At 41.6% G+C, this 20,519-nt stretch overlaps 1 protein-coding gene across 2 annotated transcripts; it reads left to right on the top strand.

Moving 5' to 3' along the window:
- The first annotated feature begins 4,497 nt into the window (after positions 1-4,497).
- On the top strand, positions 4,498-18,570 carry SLC38A2 (solute carrier family 38 member 2). 2 transcript variants are annotated; one of them, XM_001489523.7, is made up of 16 exons: positions 4,498-4,934; positions 6,063-6,259; positions 6,490-6,571; positions 6,719-6,834; positions 9,703-9,776; positions 9,877-9,969; positions 10,099-10,180; positions 11,573-11,655; positions 12,255-12,313; positions 12,405-12,572; positions 12,962-13,041; positions 13,156-13,256; positions 13,865-13,989; positions 14,364-14,508; positions 14,617-14,714; positions 15,584-18,570. In XM_001489523.7, exons 2-16 carry the CDS (start codon positions 6,144-6,146, stop codon positions 15,680-15,682), a joined length of 1,521 nt encoding a protein of 506 aa, XP_001489573.1. In that variant the 5' UTR covers positions 4,498-4,934; positions 6,063-6,143; the 3' UTR covers positions 15,683-18,570. The 2 variants fall into 2 exon arrangements, with proteins under 2 accessions (XP_001489573.1, XP_070126272.1); XM_070270171.1 differs by lacking the exon at positions 6,719-6,834 and having other exon boundaries at positions 4,589-4,934.
- The last annotated feature ends 1,949 nt before the right edge of the window (positions 18,571-20,519 follow it).

Below are 20,519 nucleotides of genomic sequence, written 5' to 3'. Positions count from 1 at the left end.
ATGTGGAAAGTACATAGCGAAAAGGGAAAGAGCGGTAGGTGATGAGGTTGAGGAGGCAGGCAGGAGCACAACCAAGTAAGACCAGGATGAGTGAGGAATATAGATCTTATTCTGAATCCAGTTAGAAGTCACTGGAGGGCTTTAAGTCAGGGAAATAATTTATCCCTTTAAATGGGGATGTGATTTATGTTCTGAGATCTTTCTGACAGCTGGGTGGAGAATGGACTGAGCACCAAGAATGGGAGTCCAGAGATGAGCTAGGCTGTGGCTCTTGCAGTGATCCAGGAGACGGGTGCTGGTCGCTTGGACTGGGAGCAGAGCAGTGGAGATGGTAAGAAGTGGCAGGATTCTGAATATATTTGGAGGCAGAGTCCTTAAGACTTACTGATGGATTAGATATTTGAGGAAGAGGAGGGCACAAGATGACTCCTTGATCTGGAGCCTAAGCTTCCTCGTGAATAGTGGTGTTATTCTTCTAAACTGGAAAAGTTGAGAGAGGAACAGTTTTGCTAGGGAAGTCAAGAGTTCTGCTTTGGCCAGTAAGGGATGATATTAGATAATACGTTCATCTATCATATAAGGCATATTAGATAACATATTTCCTCCTGGTCCTAGAGAAACTCAAAACTATTTACTCCTGCATTTATTCATTCAACAAAAATTACTGTCAGGCACTGTTGTAGGTACTGGAGCTAACAGTGATCAAAGCAGATTAAACCCCTGCCCTCATGGAGTTTACATTCTAGTGAGGGAGACAATAAACAAGTAAATAAATAAATATATTTAACAAAATTTCAGGTGGTGATAGGTACTATAAAGAAAAAACATATTTAATTCATCCATATATTCAAAAAGTACCCTCTTTTTCCAAGTGACAAGGCTGGGTGTGATTAGCCAGATTCTACCCTGAAAAGATCGTAACATAATATCTAGTACATAGACAACACAAAAAGAAGTGCCACAAAACGATACATAAACAGCAGTAAGTTCAAAGCAGAATGAGATCAGTTTCAAATGGAAGTATCAAATAAAGAAAACTTAGTGAAAGGTGTGGTATTTAAGTTGGGCCTCAAAGGAAAGATACAGTTTAGATATATAGCAATGACCGGGAAAAGGAGGTACGAAAAACATTCCAAGCAGCAGGAAGAGTTTGAATGGGAAATGGTTTGTGTTGAGAACACGGAACAATACTTTTTGGCAAAAGCATAGGGTATACAAAAGAGAATGTATTTATGATCTCTGGCTAAGTGCCAAAATTTAGCAGCTTAAAACAACAAACATTTATCATCACGTCTTTCTTTGGGTCAGGAATCTAGGCTGCGCTTAGCTAGGTCTTCTCACTAAGGTATCAGCTGGGGCCAGAGTCATCTCAAGGTTCAACTCTACGAGATCAGCTTATAAACTTACTCATGTGACTCTTGGCAGGCCTCAGATCCTCTCTCGCTGTTGCCAGAGACAATAGTTCCTTGCCACATGAGCCTTTCCAGAGGACAGTCCACAAGATGGCAGCTGGTTTCCCTCAAGGCAAAGGAGGGAGAGAATAAGATGGAAGCCAGAGTCTTTTTGTAACCTAATCCTAGAAGTCATATGCCATCACTTTTGCTGACTAGAAGCACAGCACTAGTCCAACCCATATACAGGAAAAGGGGATTACAAATGGGCATGACTACCAGGAGGTGGCATTCTTTGGGAGCCGTCTCAGCAGCTGCCTACCACAAGAAACAAGGAGGGATCAGGGTGGAGAGAGAGGCTAGGGCAGATCAAAGGAAGCCGTGAAAGCCCACCTGAGAGCGAACTATTCAGTTGGAAATGGAGGGTAGAGAAAAGCAAATTTAATGTTTAAGGCCACTTCAGGCAAACTGAAATGTTGCATAAATAGAATTTTGAGGAGCATCCTAAAGACCAGCTGTCTAACAAAAGTTTGGGAAGGTTAACTCATTGTAGCCCCCAGGAAATGAAACCACTCTATCTTATCAGGTGATAATGATCAAATAAAATTCTACAGAAGATAGCTATCTACCCTCACTAAAAACTTCTAACAACCTACCTTGACAATGCATTCCTGAAAATCCAGAGCTGACAATGGATATTTGCGATTATTTTTCTATCTAAGGATAGTTTTGCTCTCAGGAGCTTTCAAAATTCTTTGATCCTAACCCACAGAGAGAAATACATTTTACATCATAACTCAGAATATACACATATGCATAATCAAAATTAAAGTTTTACAGAACAGTGCTTAGCATTACTATATATGGCATACTGATATCTTTTATTACATTTTATTTTATTGCATTCAAGAAAGAAGCTCACAGTACCCACTAAATTCATCACTATCCACTACTGGGTCCCATTCTGCAGTTTGAAAAATGCTATTCTTCTAAAACATTAGCTTGAAATAAAGCAAAATCGTAGCTCTTCTGACCAACAAGTGCTTGGTGGTATAGTTCCCCAGAAATTGGGTAAGGGCACTGTGTCCCCTGCATTCTAGCTCAGTGCATAACAGCAAAAACCCAAGCACATCAGGCTTCAGTTGGATGCCATTGAGTTAGCAGCAATGCCTCAGATTGGCCTTTGGAAGCAGGAATCAAACTGGCAATAGAAAAACAGACATTTCAATGCCTGCCCCTCTTTTTTGTCACTTACTGTTCAGGTTCTTATCAGGCAGAGGTCAGAACAAGATTACAGCCCTCTCCCCCAGAACACACAGACACACATACACTTGTCCTGAATTTTACAGGGTCTCTTATGCATACTTTGCAATACAAACCACCAGAAAGTCCAAGGGACAAGAGATCTAGTTGTGAGAGACTTGCCAATCACAACCACCAACCCTGAGGGCTTCCTTAGCACCTCTTACTGAGCTGGAGACTCACCTGGATGAAAAAGCGGTTTAAGACCTTTTGATCCTTATCAGCTGAACCTGACATAAAGGAACTTCCCTGGAGTCCTCTAACCCCTACTAAGATTGTTCTCCTGACAAGAGGAGTGGATCGGTGTTTAAAGGGAATCTAAGTGGAAGAAAGATAAGGTTTCTCAGCCCCTGTTCTGTGTCAAATGGCAAACCTGCCTTCGGAGAGTTCAGTCTCCCTGGGGAGACAGGACTACAAACTTGAACAATTTTAAGTCAAGACAGCACAGGTTTTAAAAAGTCCTGCACCACACGGTTTGGAAAACGGTACTTGCAAAAAGAGGGGTTAGACTGGAGGGATGAAGGCGGAGGGAGGTTTTCCTGAGACTCAGTGACTAAGCCTTGAGGGATGGTGAGGGGAAATTGGGCACTAACGCCAGAAAGAGCATTGTTTAGGTGAGACGGGTCTGACCAGTAGAAGGGGTGGGGAACATAAGGAAGTAAAGGGGAAATCGGGTCCTCCCTTGGCAATCAACTCCGGTGCAGGCCCAGGGCACACGCAGCCTCATGTGCCACGGAAATAAGACAGTTGTACAGATTTCCTCAGGAAAACATTGAAAGCAAAAATTGTGATCACACCCAACCCTTTCCTCTGTGCCCTGCCCAATGTCTCCCACGTCCTCAAAAGGAAGAGAGCAGTAGGTCAAACTCGTTTGTTTATTCATTCATTCAACAAACAATTCTTTCTCGGAAGGGGCCTTTGTTTTCAGCAAGGGACGGACTCTTGCCTTTCCGGCAGCACCGAGTATTCCACGGCGAAGGGGCCCCCTAGTTGCAAGAGCACATCGCCACTGGAGGGGAAGCACCAGGCTCGGGAGAAAGTCTCTCAGACCAGCATTCCAACGGAGGCAGCACCTCTGTAAATACAAGGAAAGAAAGGCGAGGAGAGCGAGAGGAGCTCTCAAATTGGGGTGGGGGTGGGGTGGAAGGAGTGAAATGTGTCCGCAAAGGGAAAACTGGGGACTCCTACACCTCCTCAGAGGAGCCGGTCCCCCCAAGCTGAGGCCCAACCGCGGCTTGGGGTCTGGCTTGCTGGTCAGGATGTAGCTTTTCCCCTAGCAGCGTTTTACATGTTCAGACAAAAAGGATATCCCGAAACGGAGCTGCCAACCGACCTAATCAGGCTAGTTTGGAAGAGTTGAAAGCAGGTCTAGGTGGAGAAGAAACGAGAACAGGAACTGGTCATGGAGACACGTTGCTGCGTTAGCCCAAGTTTGCTAGGGAACACCCCCCCCCCCCCGTGCAAATCACAAAAAGAACAGGCAGGAAAGGGTAGGGTGGGCGGGATGCGTCCCCAAAAAGCCTTGAGGAGAAAGCAAAGAGTGCTGGTAACTCGGGAGGAAGGGAATTTGAAGGAGAAGGCTCCTGGGACACAACCGCATGTGTTGGGCACCGTCGGGGGTGAAATGGATAAGTGAGGGGCGCGCGGGGCTCTCTCCAGGTGGGCTACGAAACCGGGAAAGGGATTCGGTTTTGCGGCAAGGAGGGGTGGGGTGGGGCGGGCGCCAAACCCCGAGCCGGCCGGGGAGGGGAGGGGAGAGGAGAGGAGGGGTGGGGAGGAGAGGGAGGGGAGGGGAGGGGAGGGAGGGGGCGGGCGGGGGCGGAGCCTGCGGGCCGGGCGGGCGGGGGGTGGAGCCCAGGTGGTGTTGATACACAAAGAGAAGGCCCCCGGCGGCCGGGCCCGCCCACTGACGCGTCCGCCCGGGCTCCGCTATAACCCGCCGCTCGCCCGGCCGCTCCAGAGTCGCGCGACACCGCCGTTCCCGAGCGTCTTTGCCCGCACCGCCGCCGCCGCCCGCCCGACCACGCGTTCCCCCACACTCGCGCCTTTCCCCCGAGACGGCGGACGCCGGACCATTGGGGCGGCAACTTGCCATTTCCTTTTGTTATTAAAATTGTTTTTCCTGTCTATTGTTGGGGGTTTTTTTGTTTTGGTTTTTTTTACGATTTTTGTTTGACTGAGGGAAATCCGCCGGAGGCATTTGCCAGACGTTTCCGGGACACAGGAGGGGAGACCACCGAGGTGAGGCGCGCGGAGGGCGTCTGTGCAAAGGGCGGGGGGCGCAAGGCGCGGGCGGGAGTGGGGGAGGGGCCGCGAGAGGGGCCGCGGCGGGAAGGCGCCTGCTGGGGTCGTTTCCGCCCGGGAAGGGCGTTTGCGGTCGGCAGGGCCCGCCTTCGACCCTGACCGCGCGGGGGTCTCCGCCCTCGGGCGGGGGAGGGGCGGGGGCCTCGTCCCCGCCCGGAGCGAAGCCGCATCCTCCCGTTAGGGGGAGGGGAGCCAGGCCGACCCGCGGCTCCTCTGCGGCAAGTCTTGTGACTGATTTGCATTAATAAAAAACATTAAATCCAGGGGGCTTGGGATTTGGGGGCGGCGGAGATGGGTTTTGGCTTTTAGTGTAGCCGAGACCAAGATTGGGGAAGACGGGCCGGGAACGTTTGACAATCGGCGATCGATGTTGCATCAGTTTCCTTTCCGGGCATAGGAGGGGCCGGCCGGGCGAAGCGCTAGAGAGCTGCATGCCTCTGGACTAGTGTGTCGAGGGCACGGGCGTGCGCGTGTAAACAAACCCTGGGCGCCTATGCGCGCCCGAGAACGGGCGTTCTCTCCTTTTCTAGAGAGGAGGACTTATGTCAGCTGTTTCTGCCCTCTTCGAGTCTGCTGTGTGCCGCAGAAGCATGTCCCCACCTGGGGACTCTGGGCATGAAAGGACGGATTACGCGGCATTGCTATTGCAAATGCTCGAAAGGGGCAGCTGTGCGCCTGGGCTGCATGCACACCTAGCCAGTGCCCGGGTGGGACGTGTGCCCTGCGTGCCTGTGCACGACCAAAGAGGCTGGGGGCGGGGAGCAAAACAGAGTCTCCTGCACCCTTGCTCTCAGACTTGGGATAACCGAGTGGGTGCAGTGCTCAGATCCGCTGGAGAAGGGCCTCGGCGTCCGGCGGGCGCAGCGCCGCGGTGGGACCATCTTTGTTCTCCGCGGCTCCGCTGTCTGTACTTTTCCGCCGCTCCGCGCGCCCCCGCCCCTCGCGCTCGGCTGGTACTTTTCCACTCGCCTGGCCGGGGATGAATCAGCCGCGCTGCGCCGCCCGGCGGCATCACGTGACCAGGGCGGGCGCTGCAGTCCTGACGTGCCGCCTCTACCTTCGCAGGCAGCCGCGCGGGCCAGTGCACGCCAAGGACAAAAGGAACCCAGTGTTGTTCGCTGCACCCGAGTCCTCCAGGTGCCCAGCATGAAGAAAGCCGAAATGGGAAGGTTCAGTATTTCCCCGGATGAGGACAGCAGCAGCTACAGCTCGAACAGCGACTTCAACTACTCCTACCCCACCAAGCAAGCTGCCCTAAAAAGGTGGGAGAAGTTGCTCCTTTTAAGACGGGTTGTGCGGATCGGGGTTCTTTACCTAGGACTTGACTTCTTTTGCTTTAATTTACTGTAGCATTTGGAGAGAGAGTGTTCTCTCTGTCTCCGGTTGTCATATTGCAGTGACAGAACCTTGTGTGAAAATCGACTCCTGCTTAATACATTCCGTTGTATATTTCAATCCAATTTAGGACTTTTCTGGGATTTTTTTTTTGCAGCCATTATGCAGATGTAGATCCTGAAAACCAGAACTTTTTACTTGAATCGAATTTGGGGAAGAAGAAGTATGAAACAGACTTTGTAAGTGAAACATCGTAATTTGTGTGTCTGTCGCATTATGGAGTAAAAGAATAGTTTTACTTCAGATTTCAAATCTAACTTGCCCAAAGCTGGTTTTCTCCATTTAATTATTGTTATATGTTTGGTTATCGTTTTCCCTCTATGTAGCATCCAGGTACTACTTCCTTTGGAATGTCAGTATTTAATCTGAGCAATGCGATTGTGGGCAGTGGAATCCTTGGGCTTTCTTATGCCATGGCTAATACTGGAATTGCTCTTTTTATGTAAGTATGTGTAAGTAGTGAGTCTGCCATGCAGGGCAGTTAATATGATGGTACAACATATATTTTGGCTCCAGAGACGGAGTTTACACTTGAAGTGGTTGACTTAATCATTTCCTTAAAACTTAAAATATGAGAAATCCAGAAATTTCATTATTTTAGTACATAACTGCATGATATCAAGAAAGCCAATTACATAGGGAAAAATAGAACAACACTTTAAACTCATAATTAAGCCAAAAGTCTTTAAGTCAGTGGGTCTAGTTAAAACAGTTGTAACAGGGGTTGGATGTTAAAAAAGGACTATTGATAAATCCAGGGTAGTTAAATATTTTGTTCTGGCAAAATCAGAAGCAAAAAAATATTAATCAGCGTAATACCTCCAAATCAGTTTGGTCAGTTGACGTAGTCACCCCAAGGACTGTGGCCTCTTCTGTGCATAAGGAAAACAGCTAATTTTTTTTTAACGTATAGTGGTGTGGTGGTATTTACCTAACCTGGAACATGTTTGTTTTAAGAAAAGTGAGTCATAATTTTCTGGATACTGAAATGCAACCCGTAGCTGTTTTTGTTTTTTTAATATTTTTTCTTCCAGGTCTATCTCATTGCCATATGCCATAGCAAAAAAGTGAACATTTCAATAAGTATCTGCTTTTGAACTTTTTTCCCCCCTAGTTGCCCAGTTAGAATTGGTTCTGTACTTTTCTGGCATACATAGCTAGAGTAAAATTTTGGAGCTGTAGAAGACTTTAGAGCAGTGCTTCTTAACCATTGTGGAGTCACTGCCTCTTGGAGAATATAATAGAAAAGTGTAAACCTTATTTCCAGGGTAAAAACACAAAACAAAAGTACATGGAAATTTGAGCATGCATTTTCAATGATGTTGGCATCATAGCGATTAAGTACCCCTGGGCTCCTGACTAAGGCAATTTCTGTGGAAGATAGTGTGGTTTATTGTAAATGAAGAAACCACACGTACATGTAGCATGGACTTGTCCCTTTGTGACAGACGTATTTCAGTTAGCTGACTGGTGCCTTCTACTCAAGTTATTTTCTCCAGTAGAGTGGAATGTTCATGAAAAGAAAAGCAGATCTTTGCAAAGCTCTGCTTTGTGGTGAAATTCCACACTAAAGTTAAGCCTGGCTCTGAGCCTTGGAAGCCCGATTCAGTCCGCAGGCCTCATTAGCATGAGGCTTTTCGAGACCTCTTACTAAGGTGAAGGACCAGGAATTTAAACAGAAAGGACCCTAGAGTTTCACATCTTTTAGTGGGAACATGAATGGCATCATTGTTAAACATTTGAAACTCTTCCTAACTCTGAGTATAAAAACTGGAGGCAGTCTTTAAATGCTGCCAGTGTGGTTATAGTGCAGAATTTACATTGAGATTAAATGGCACCTCTGTTTCATAAGTGAAAGCAAAATTCTGACATGTTGCCCTTGCGCTGGTCTATGTGTTTGACGATTAACCATTTTAATAAATGGTTAAATAACATCAAAAGTGCTAAAGTGCGTTTTTAATCCACCATATTTTACGTGGTATATTTGGAGGTAGATAAATGGGCAAAGCCACCTGGCTGTCATGGTCTTGTTAACAACTCTGTAGCTAACCTTTTTAATAGAATCAGTCATGAGTTGAAAGTGACCTCAAAGGTTGTGAAGTCCATTCATCCCTCTTTGTCATTTCAGTGTAAGAGAAAGAAGGACTGAATTTGTCAGCACACTTTGAAAATTGTTTTTGATTAAACCAACAACTTTGTCCAGTTAGAGGTGAGGCTGATGGTGTCGTTTTCCACCTCAGACTAGACCCCATAAAACTTTTGGCATTAGAATGGCAGCTTAATGCCACCACCTGTGCTTAACCAACAGGCATCAGTTTCTTTGCCAGACCTTATTTAGTACTGTATTCAGTTTGCCCATACAAATTCAAAAAGATGTGTCTGTCGTCTTGTTGGTAGTTTTCTGTGAGTTTCCCTGCTTTTGACTTTTTGTTCCTTTTAGTAAAAATAAATCCATATTTTTCTTGGCTTGCCTATAGTGGGGAGGAAAATAAAGCTGGAATGAGAGAGAATCCGTGCCCTAAAGGAAAACCAAGTGACGTTAGGGAACCTTTAGTCCCTTTCTATTTTTCTTTTTTTCTCCTGTTCTATCTAAGTAAAAGGATTGAGGGAGGGACAGCCCAGACAGACTGATAGCCTGCTTGTTTTAGCACGGGCATTGTTCAACTTTGTGACAATGGTAGGCCTGTATTCCACAACATGGGCTGCAATATAGTATATCGTCACGGTGCTTACGTCTCTGATTTGTGCCCAGTTGTTTGTAAAACTGGCTGACACTTAATGGTCTTTCCCCCTGACTTTACAGTCCCATTCTTCTCCTTATCTGTATAGCCCAGTTGGTCTCAAGACCTTTCCTGAACCCATCTCAATTGGATTTCACGTTAGCTTGGAGGCTGGGTTTACTGGCAGGTAGTACCACCATTTTACAGATAAAAGGAACTATTAAAATGCAGAGGAGTAGCAAATATACAGCTAATTATAATGGTGCCAGAATCAGATCATAAGACTCATAATTCTACCACTTTAAAGTTAGGCTTTCCAGTGTCTCCTGGCTCCTTTGGTTCAGTGGGTAAACCCCTGTTCTTCTCCAGTACGGTAGATCTATTACCGAAGACATGATACAGGTTTTCAGTACCATGTAAAAGATGTCGACACTGGCCAAGAGAGTGAACACCAGTTCTTGGGGGCGTTCTGCCTAGTGCCAGAAATCTTAGGGCAGGTTCCATGTTTAATGTTTAAATAACCAGAAAGAATTGTGTTTAAATACAGCCGTGTTTGTTTATGACCCTGTGCCTTTTCTTTCTCTCATCAGAATTCTCTTGACGTTTGTGTCAATATTTTCCCTGTATTCTGTTCATCTCCTTTTGAAGACTGCCAATGAAGGAGGTATGGCAGCATTCTTGGTATTTCTAAAGCAATTATGCCTTATGACTTGCTTCCTCACGTAAAATCCTTGCTTCATGCTTCTGTGTTCTTCAAATTATAGGGTCTTTATTATATGAACAATTGGGACATAAGGCATTTGGATTGGTTGGAAAGCTTGCAGCCTCTGGATCAATTACAATGCAGAACATTGGAGGTAAGAACTTTTAAAAGGCAGTTTGGGTAGACTTTTTGCTCTTTGTGTAGCACAGAGTGGTGACACATTGCTTTTGGTGTCCCATGCCACATTTTGCACTTGTAATGGTATAATTTTGTTTTCCTCCAGCTATGTCAAGCTACCTCTTCATAGTGAAATATGAGTTACCTTTGGTGATCCAGGCATTAATGAACATTGAAGATACAACTGGGTAGGTGCTAAGTGAGATTACTCATAAGAAACAATTATAGTCTGAAATGGTTAGAAACATTTTATCAAAGTTGGATGCAAAATGATTATCAGTAAATTATTTTTAATAAATGTTCCTATTGAAACTGACCAAGAAGTCCCCCATAAACTGATTTGAACTTCTGAGAAGGAAAGGCCAAAGATGATAGCTAGTCTTATGACTGTGGCTAATTTCTAACCTGCGTGTGAAAACAGATTTTCCAGAACTTCACATCTCTTCATATTCACTCTCTAAGAAGTTATAGCTGTGTAACACATAGCCCAACCTAAGTTAAGACTGAACCTTTGAATTACTTTAAAAATCATTGCCTTTCTGATTTTCATAAATTTGAAGTTCTTGAAACTTATTCTATTTTAAATACATAATACCAGAAAATGTATGGCCATGCTGTGGAAACCTTATCCTAGCAAAGTTATTCATCTCAGCGGACTAACAGGTTTTTATCTAAAGTAAACACGGGGAGGGATAATTTGCTTCCCCACTTACATGTAGCTTATCTCAAAGTACAGAGGTGTGGTTATCTCTGCAGCTTTAGAAATTGAATTTGACGAGCTGATCTTTAAATATTAGTTTTCTGTGGGGTCTTTGTTGCTGAAGTGAGTGGAGTGGGATTCACAGGGCAATTAGAGTTTGAAAATAGTGATTTAAAGAGGGTATAGTTGATTACCTAAAGAGGAAAGACATTCTAGAACTCTTAGGAGATGTGTAATATTTCCTCTGAATTCAGAAAGGATCTTTTGACTACTTTTGGAGTCAAGGTGGGTCAAGATGTCACAACATACTCTTAACACCCCGGAATGAGTCCTGGTTTGGGGGATTGGGTTTTCTTGTTTTGTTTTTGCCTTTGTATTTTAAGTATGAAAAAACTTCCTTGTTGAAGTGCTTAATAAGTACATTTGCTAACAAACGTCTGAAAGAAACTTGTTTTAAAATTTCCTTGTTTCTAGCATTAAAAATTGCAAGCTAAAGCTATGACAAAGTTGGTGTACAATTTTTCTAAAAATGCTTAAAGATAAGATTGCTGGCTTAACAATGCTGCTTTGTTGCCTACGTTAGTATCAAGCCTTTAAGAAGCATTTTATGTTATGAATCTGCTGGCAGCCTTCCCAGAGCAAACAGTGGGACAAGAGTTACACTGTTTCCTACCCCGTTTCTAACCTGAGGGAATACTCATCTAGTGAACAGTTGGAAATTTATTCCTATCTGTAGGCTTTATGAAATAAGCAATACTTTTTCCAAACCTGTTTGTTTGTTTGTTTATTGTTATAGTATTTCTATACAGTGAGTCCTGTGAAAAGATGCGTATGTTGTTCATGACTGGCTTTAACCTTGTTTTTCTTTTCTTTAATTCAGATTGTGGTATCTGAACGGTGACTATTTGGTTCTGTTGGTGTCATTGGTGCTCATCCTTCCTTTATCACTGCTGAGAAATTTAGGTGAGCAAACCTGGCTCTAAAGAGAGTTGCACTAAGCCTCTCACCAGCCAGTTGGCTTTCTCTTAACAAAAACTGAGAGCTAAAAAGCCCTAGAAACATACTTTTGGGAGTTATAGCTTACAAACCTGTAGGTTTTTCAAAATCCTAGCAGGATCGCTACTATGGGGCCAAAATATTTTCGTTGACATTTTATGATATCTTGTGCTTTGTAACTAATAGTAAAAAAAATAAAAGTTTTTATTATGTTAGTTATTAGCAATTATTTTTAAGTAATTTTATATATTCCCTAGTGTGTAAGAATTAAATTTCAAAATCCTAGCAGGATCGCTACTATGGGGCCAAAATATTTTTGTTGACATTTTATGATATCTTGTGCTTTGTAACTAATAGTAAAAAAAAATGAAAGTTTTTATTATGTTAGTTATTACCAATTATTTTTAAGTAATTTTATATATATCCTAGTGTGTAAGAATTAAAAATTCAGTATTGTATGCACACTAAAATCTTCCAAGGAGAATTGAGTTATTTAGTGGAGAAAATATATTTTCCCTAAACCTATTTCATGAAACTAATCCTGATTTTTCCCTCCTCCATTGTAGGATATTTGGGATATACCAGTGGCCTTTCTTTGATGTGTATGATGTTCTTTCTGATCGTGGTAGGTATGACTTTTCTCTCAAGCTAGTGGTTTTTTTTATAAGCCCTGTTACATTGTTCAGTTTAACAAGTGCAAAATAATATATTTTCAGGTGATTTGCAAGAAATTTCAGATTCCTTGTCCTATGGAACTTGCTTTGATAATTAATGAAACAGTCAACAGCAGCCTGACACAACCAGCGGCTTTTCCACCTGCTGTGCCATTTAACATGACTGAGGGTGACTCTTGCAGACCACGTTACTTTATCTTCAACTCACAGGTAACTGAATGGAATCTTTATTTTCTCAAAGGAAGATTTTGGGGAAGAAAAGAGGTAAACCCCCCTGGAAATTGAAAAATAACTCCCAAGGTAAAAGGCGGAGGGGTGATAGCTGCTCTTTAGAAATCACGATTGGCTCATTATTGAAGACTGAACAGAAAGCGTTGGTTTATATCTTAAAATAGATTGAGAAGTGAAATACTCACGATGTTAATAATTGCACATGCAGAAGTTAGGATATTGGTCATAGTGAAGGATTTAGAAGAATGGGAAACTAATTATTTAGGTTTTGATTCTAAGATTAGTTACTATAAAATAGAAATTGCAGAACTGTGGTAACACGAGTTTGTTGCATTAAGGTATTAAGTCAGATTTTACATTTTTTGCAGACTGTCTATGCTGTGCCAATTCTGACCTTTTCATTTGTCTGTCATCCTGCTATTCTTCCCATTTACGAAGAGCTGAAAGAGTGAGTACATTACCTATTTGTATAAAAATTTATTGGAAAAACTGCAAACATATTAGGTTACTGCTATGACTACTGCTAAAGTATATATTTGTATTTTCCTTTGAATTTGTGTAGGCGCAGCCGTAGAAGAATGATGAATGTGTCCAAGATTTCGTTTTTTGCTATGTTTCTCATGTACCTGCTTGCTGCTCTCTTTGGCTACCTGACATTTTACGGTAAATAATGTCTAGTTTACAAAAAAAGAAAAACCTTAGTAGGATGAAATTGACACTTTTGTATAATGAAATTGATGCTTTTGTATGTATAGTTTGTCACTTTAAAAATTCAGTTTGTTTTTTAGTGTATTTCATATTTATAATGAGAAATTGAATTTAGAGCTTAGAATTTCCTATGTATATTTAATCAGTAATTTCTAGAATCCAGGTTCAAAAAGATACCATTGGCCATTTGATGGCATTTTTATATAATGTGCTTGCATCTAAGTTCTTTCTGCCTATCTCCTGTCCAGTCACCTTCATGTTACACAACACACCCAAACTGTAAGCCAAACCGTGGGATTTAGCTATTTAGCTCATGTTGTTTTTAATGGGGGTCATGCGGCTAAATCTCTACTTGGAATTTAGAAAAGTTTTCCTTCAATGTTATTTTAATTGCATTAACCCTAATTCCATATTAATCTTATTAGCCTCTTAGTTTACAGTCATTTTATGAGTAGCTAATAACTTTGGTGCAAATTGTACCATAAGTTAGATTTCCTCCCTAATCTCCAGAGAAAACAGCACACTTGAAGCTTTTGTGTGTGTGTGTGTGTCTTTCCCCATAGAACGCGTGGAGTCAGAACTGCTTCATACCTACTCTTCTGTCGTGGGGACTGACATTCTTCTTCTCATCGTCCGTTTGGCTGTGTTAGTGGCTGTCACCCTGACAGTGCCAGTAGTTATTTTCCCGGTAAGTATTCACCTGCTCTCCTTTCAATAGGAATGAGTTTTTAAACATGTAATGATTTGTGAGATTTTCATCTTCTGGGGGAAGAAAACACTACTGGAGCAATACCAAGTAGATAGCAGTTTTGAAGGGGCTTTTTAAAAATACTTTTAGATTTTCAAAACATCCTGGGGCCTTGTTTCCATAATTAAAGATAGAAAATGATCTTTCAGTGTTTAGATATTAAGAAAAGAGCAGCAGAGGAGGGGCACAATTTTAGTATTTAAATAGCTGCTTGTTTTAGATGTATTTCCTATTATTTGGGTTTTCTTTGTTTGGCTTTTTCATTAATTAAAACTGGAGTTTTTATTTATTTATTTATTCATTTATTTTGGCAGATCCGGAGTTCCTTAACTCAGTTGTTGTGTCCAGCAAAAGATTTCAGTTGGTGGCGTCATACTGTCATCACAGTGTCTATCTTGGCATTTACCAATTTGCTTGTCATCTTTGTCCCAACTATTAGAGATATCTTTGGTTTCATTGGTAAGTTTTACAAAGTATTAAAGTTCATTCAAATTTCAGGGATTTAAGATTTAAAAAATAACAAATGATTTATTGAATTCTCAAGAAACGGTCAATGTTCTTTTACAGGTGCGTCTGCAGCTGCCATGTTGATCTTTATTCTTCCATCTGCCTTTTATATCAAGTTGGTGAAGAAAGAACCTATGAAATCTATACAAAAGATTGGGGTGAGTGAGAGATTATGACTGTAGAAACAGTAATAATCCTGCAATACCAGAATTTCCTCAACTGATTTTAATTTGTCTCTTAGTGTCACTTATTGTCATTTCACTTTAAGTTTCTAATAAATATTTCTGTGACAGTGGAAGATTGGGGAAGGGGAGATGAAAGACAGTTGCCATCAGATATGTGCTTAAGTTAATTGCAAGAAAGACATTAGATATTTTAGAGATAGGAATAGAGATTAAGAGCGGAAAGACACTGACTCAGCTTTTCAACATTTGTTTAACCAATATTTCTTGGGCTGCTTACTGTGTGACAGGCACTTAAATGGGCTTTGAGCGTATAAAAGAGAAAAAGATGGAGTGTTCAGTCAAACAAGGCTAACCGTCTTCAAAGCAAAGCTCTGGGAGACAGTTGTACTTTCGAGCACATCCTAGTACTTTAAAGTGTAGTAACGACTGATTTTAGAGAGAGTATAATATGTTAACCACAAATGATCCTAGTGGTGGGGATGTTTAGGAAAAAGACTGCTTTCCACGTCCTTATTCTCCACTAGCATTCTAGTGCGATTGAAGTACTAGAATTGTTTATAAACCAACAATTGTCATTTTGTTTCACTCAAATATAGAGTGGCAGTAATTGAAGGGTTGCATGAGGAGTAAACTTACTAGTGTCTCTTAGAAAGATCTCTGGCTTTGACTCAGGCTGCCTTTTAGGATGACTTGGGTATCTCTAGCAAGGTAAAACTGTAGCTCTATAAAATAGTGGTGACATAATGTTAGTAATTATAAGCCCATTTTTAAAAGTAGGAAGAGGAGTTTTAGGCAGATGCGTTTTGTTGCTTGCTGATCAGTTTTCTCTGTGCTCATTGCAGGCTGTGTGCTTCCTGTTGAGTGGCATCATGGTGATGACTGGAAGCATGGCCTTGATTGTTTTGGATTGGGTACACAATGCGCCCGGAGGTGGCCATTAACTGTCACCACTAAAACTCCGATAGTCCATTTGATGCCAGTGTTGAGTCAACTCTCAACTATTATGAAATTTCACCTAATATTTTCAGTTTCACTTCCTTTTGAAGTGCAGATTCCTCGCTGGTTCTTCTGAGTGCAGAATAAATGAACTTTTTTTTTTTTTTTTAAAGAAACTGTTCTGTATGATAGAAATGGATATTAACAACCAAACCACGAGTCTCGGGTTAACGGAAGTGACAATTTTATTCCATTCCAGAGAATGGACGAACTCTTTTATCAAGCCACATGTTTGGCTCTGTCATTGTTTAACTTGGATATTTTATGATTTTACTTGAATGTGCCTAATGGAACCATTCGACGTGAGAAACAATTCTTAATTCATAGCAAAGTATTGAAATAACCATTGAGAAAAACACTATAATTCTTTTGTACCAAAAATATTTAAAGACCTCAAAAGCACTTTTGCTTTTAAAAAATTGAATTGGTTTTTCTGAACTTTATCCGAAAACGGTTGTCAGTAAATTCCATTAAAAAAATATCATTGATATGTAAAAACAGGTATTCGTGTTACAAAATGATCTGCCTTTTTGTAGGCATAATAAGCCAAATACTTTTTTTACCCAAAATAGCTTTTAGAGAAAATGATGTCATGAAAAATTGTACCACGAATAGGAGCGTAGTTTTTTCCATTCAAACGTCGCCATTAAGGATAATCGATTGGTTATTGCTATACCCAAATCAGGTGAACTCTGTTCATCATTTTTCTTCTCTGTGTCCAAATAATTTGATTCATTCAGACTGAAATATTAATGGCTTCAATCTCTTAGAATGGAAGATAATGCAGATATTTTCGTGGGGAGTAAAATAACTAATTTTGAGGTACCAAATAGTGCAATTGGGTAAAACAGGGTTTATTCAGTTGCATCTGTCTCCAGAGTTGTCTTGACAGCTCCGGGTATTTTGGGCCAGCCCTTTTTTGACATTGCTTCCAGCAGTGGAAAATGGGCATTTGATGGCTATAGGCCAAAACTATTCTATCCAGAGTACAGCTTTTCAAAATGCTCATTTGCTACTGGAAGTGTGAATTACTTGATTCTGTATGGCTTAGTCGTGTTCATGTTTTGTCTACAGTAGAGGTCTAATCCACAGTTAAACCGATATTTGGTATAAGTTCTCTTCATATAGGCCACTGGGTTTCTCATGCAGTAAGCTTTTTAAGAAACTCATTTGCACTGGATTGTCATCTCATTCTTGTACAACATAGAATTATTTGTTTACATCCAACATGTGGTTAGCTAGGGAAAACAGTGCAACTTGAGTGTAAGTAGTTGGTCCAGCTGCATGTTCACCCTTCCATTTCATCCCAGTTAGAAGTGAAAAAATTACTTGGCTTTAAGAGCACATTTATTGTATGTTATAGTGTATGGTGAATATATTATTAAATAATGTGGTACTTTGCTCATCAGGCATAATGTCTAAAATCGAATATACGTAATTCCATTAGTGGTTGAGGGAAGCAAATAATGGAATCATCAATTGGTCATCTGGCTCTAAGGTTTTCTCTTGAACTAAATATTTTGAGCTTTAGGCAAGGGCCAGAAACGTGGCAGACATGGTTTTTGTTACACATTCTTGTAATATATGTGACTAAATTACAGAAAAGATGTGTCTGTAATTAGACCCTTGTGGAACTGGAAGACGTCTTGTAGTGCTACATTGGGTGAAACCAATGGTCCATTTTTTGTTTGTTCCTACGAAAATAAAGTCATCGGGGACCATCTAGAAAGGCAGTGAAGATGGATTCTACGGCACTGCTTTCATTTAATTGGGTTTTTGGCACTCCCTTCAAGTCCAGAACCTCACCCCTAGTTCAGACCAAGAATCGGCGCTTCTGCTTGAGTTCCTGGAGAGAGTTGCTGATTTTATATCTAAGATATAAACAAGTAGAGAGTTGTTTTCTACAGTTTACATCCTTTCATATGGAAGAAAATACCATGGCAACCAGGAGAGAATGGAAAAAAGAACCCTCCTCTCAGAGCATATGGATGTGGGGAGGCTCCTCCAATCCTCTTGGCTGTTGGAGATTCGAAGTCAACAGCCTGGGGTAAATTCCACTGCATGATTTTCTTGGAGCTATCTTGTCTGCCTTGAGGTTCCTAAACAGTGAATTCCCATGAATGAGCAGTCTTCAGTATTAAAGCCACTGTGTTGTCACCTCATTTTGCATTACTGTCTTCCGTGGATGTTTCAGTTATAACTGTAATGTTATTTATAGAACAGCATTAATCCATTAAAGCTAACCTATTTTTCAATATTTATGATAATCTATGTACATACATTGTCTGTCCATATGTATTTGTAAATAGGTTGTATATAATGTCAGGTTTGGGTCTTGGGTTTAAGTGTATATATTCCTGTAAGTTTCTTAACTGCATTTTGATGAATTCACATTATGTATCTATAAGAATTGTCCCAAAAGTACCTGTACAGAAACTTCAATATTAACAAATTGACAGATTGTGTAAACACTAAAAATTTAAAATATTTAAATTGTATTTGCAATAAACAGACTGGTTAAACATATTTTTTCATGAAAACTTGGTGCAAGTTAAGATCTCTAATTTAAATTTTAAATAAGGTCTAAATTTTCAAAATGCAGTAGTTCTCAGAATGTGATCTAGTGTAATGAAATCAAATGTGATCTAGTGTAATGAAAGACCTTCGAGAACCTGGGTGTGTTGACTCTCTGTATATAGTGTAAATATCCCCACTGTACTGTTAGAGGCCAACAATTCCAGTGTGACTTGTTGGCAAAGAGTGCTACACCGTTTCAATGAAACAATGTATGTTTGTTTTAACGGAACTAAAATAAATACATGCTTAATCCTGAGTAGCAGTGTTTTCTTTGAGGTAGTGGGATGAGTGGGGTCTCATGTATTTTGTATTTTAAATACAGCACCTGGCACTTAGTAGGTGTCACATAATGTTAGTAATTATAAAGATAAAGAATGGTCAGAAAAAAAGTGTATTTTGCTTTTAAGTTCTTAAAGTTTACCAAGTGTGAGGAGGAATGGAAAAAAACCGCTAAGAGGCATCTCCGGGACCCAGGCTTAGGCCTGCTCCAAGGAGGCCAGTAGTGCATCGGGATCTTGGGGAACTTTTCTGAAATGCAGCTTTCTGGAGCACATGCCTACGTAGTCTGATTCCATAGATCGCGAGGGCGGCCCAGGATTTCGTCTCATAAAGCTACCCGGGTGATTCTGATGCACAGTTAGAATTAAGGGATGCTGAAATAGGCCTGGGAAAAGGATTAGTTCAGGCTTGGTGAACTAGTCAGGGAAAGGAGAGGTAGTGCTTCCAGCTGGAGAGGAATTAGCAGATGAACTGATGGATGCGCAGGCTTACCCGAGTGGCAGCAGGTGTGAAAAGAATTACTGAGAGAAACAGGATACTTCAGGTATGGCCTGCTGAGAGCCTTAAAAGCGTAGGGCTTGTAAAGTGAGATGCCTAAAGCTGAATCAAAAAGGAAGCTGGAACAGCAGGTGTGCTTGAGAGTGGTTCCAAAGCAAGGGAACTTTTCTGTAAGAAACTAATAGCCAGTTATTAAGGATGGTCAAGTGGGAAGAAATTTTTTGTGAAAGTGCAGCAGAATTTCTAACAAACGTGAATTGAAGAACGAGGCTAGTGGAATTTGCAGTTGTTCATCTGAGAAGCTTTAATTGAACACTACCATGTGTAACTAACACAGCCATGGGGAAGAGGGTGGGGTTACGTGTCAGACTGGGTTTTGACAGAACTGGTACACTTTCAATTAAGCCATTAAAAAAATTGACACTGAAATGAAAATGCCAATTTATTTGAAATTAAATATATATTTGGTGGGTAGGTCCACTCAAGAGATGAAAATACAGTTCCATAACCAGGGAGCCAGCTATTCCCAAGAGATGTTTCCGGTTAGCCTGAGGCATATTCTAGGAACATTTCTCACTAAAGAACCAGAGCTGTTGGTCCTGACTTGGAAATACAGTACCCTCACCTGGAGAATTGGCTTAGTTAAGTTTCTGGTAACAGTACAGGAAATACATGTAAATTAGCTTAAGCAAAAATGGTAGCAGAGGGAGAGAATTTAGGAGATTAGGGTACCTCAGAGAATTAAAAGATAAACGGGCTTCCAAAAGGTCAAACACTGGATTTGTTCTAGAGACCTCACTGAGGGAAGTGTGTGAGACTTCACTACAGAGATTTGCAATTAGCTTTTTTTTTCTTTTAGGAAGATCACCTCTGAGCTAACATCTGCCACAAATCCTTTTTTTTTTTTTTTTTTGCTGAGGAAAATTGACCCTGAGCTAACATCTGTGCCCATCTTCCTCTACTTTATATGTGGGATGCCTGCCACAGCATGGCTTGACAAGCGGTGCCATGTCCGCACCCAGGATCGGAACTGATGAACCCCAGGTCGCTGAAGCGGAACGTGCAAACTTAACCGTTGCGCCACCTGGCCGGCCCCTGCAGTTAGATGCTGAGCAATTTCTTCAGCCACATTCTCGAGGTGCACATTGGCTAATAATGGGTCCTGATCTCTAATACAGCCACATGGGCAGGGTGACAGCACAAACATGACTGCTAGGCCCTAGTGCTGTGTTTGGGAGAATAGTTCTCAGAGAAGGAGTGAAATGGTCACGGGCTGGAAATAGGGTCAACAACTGCGCCAGTTTTAGTATGGGAAGACCTGCATCCTGGGAAGCCCGTCAGTCCCAGGCAAACTGGTTACTGTAGTTAGGAAGTGTTTCATAGAACAGCCTAGAAATACCAATAAACTCATTTTCTTTGGATTTCCTT

The sequence above is a fragment of the Equus caballus genome, chromosome 6 (assembly GCF_041296265.1).
Source record: "Equus caballus isolate H_3958 breed thoroughbred chromosome 6, TB-T2T, whole genome shotgun sequence".
Classification (NCBI taxonomy): domain Eukaryota; kingdom Metazoa; phylum Chordata; class Mammalia; order Perissodactyla; family Equidae; genus Equus; species Equus caballus.
Note: the sequence above shows the minus strand (reverse complement) of the source record. Positions and strands in the feature narration are given on the sequence as shown.

Excerpts from the sequence above, each read along its gene's own strand:
- SLC38A2 (XM_001489523.7), top strand. The coding sequence starts at position 6,144 with ATGAAGAAAGCCGAAATGGGAAGGTTCAGTATTTCCCCGGATGAGGAC. Across the intron at positions 6,572-6,718 it reads AGAAGTATGAAACAGACTTT|CATCCAGGTACTACTTCCTT; the intron begins GTAAGTGAAACA and ends CCCTCTATGTAG. Across the intron at positions 9,970-10,098 it reads TACAATGCAGAACATTGGAG|CTATGTCAAGCTACCTCTTC; the intron begins GTAAGAACTTTT and ends GTTTTCCTCCAG.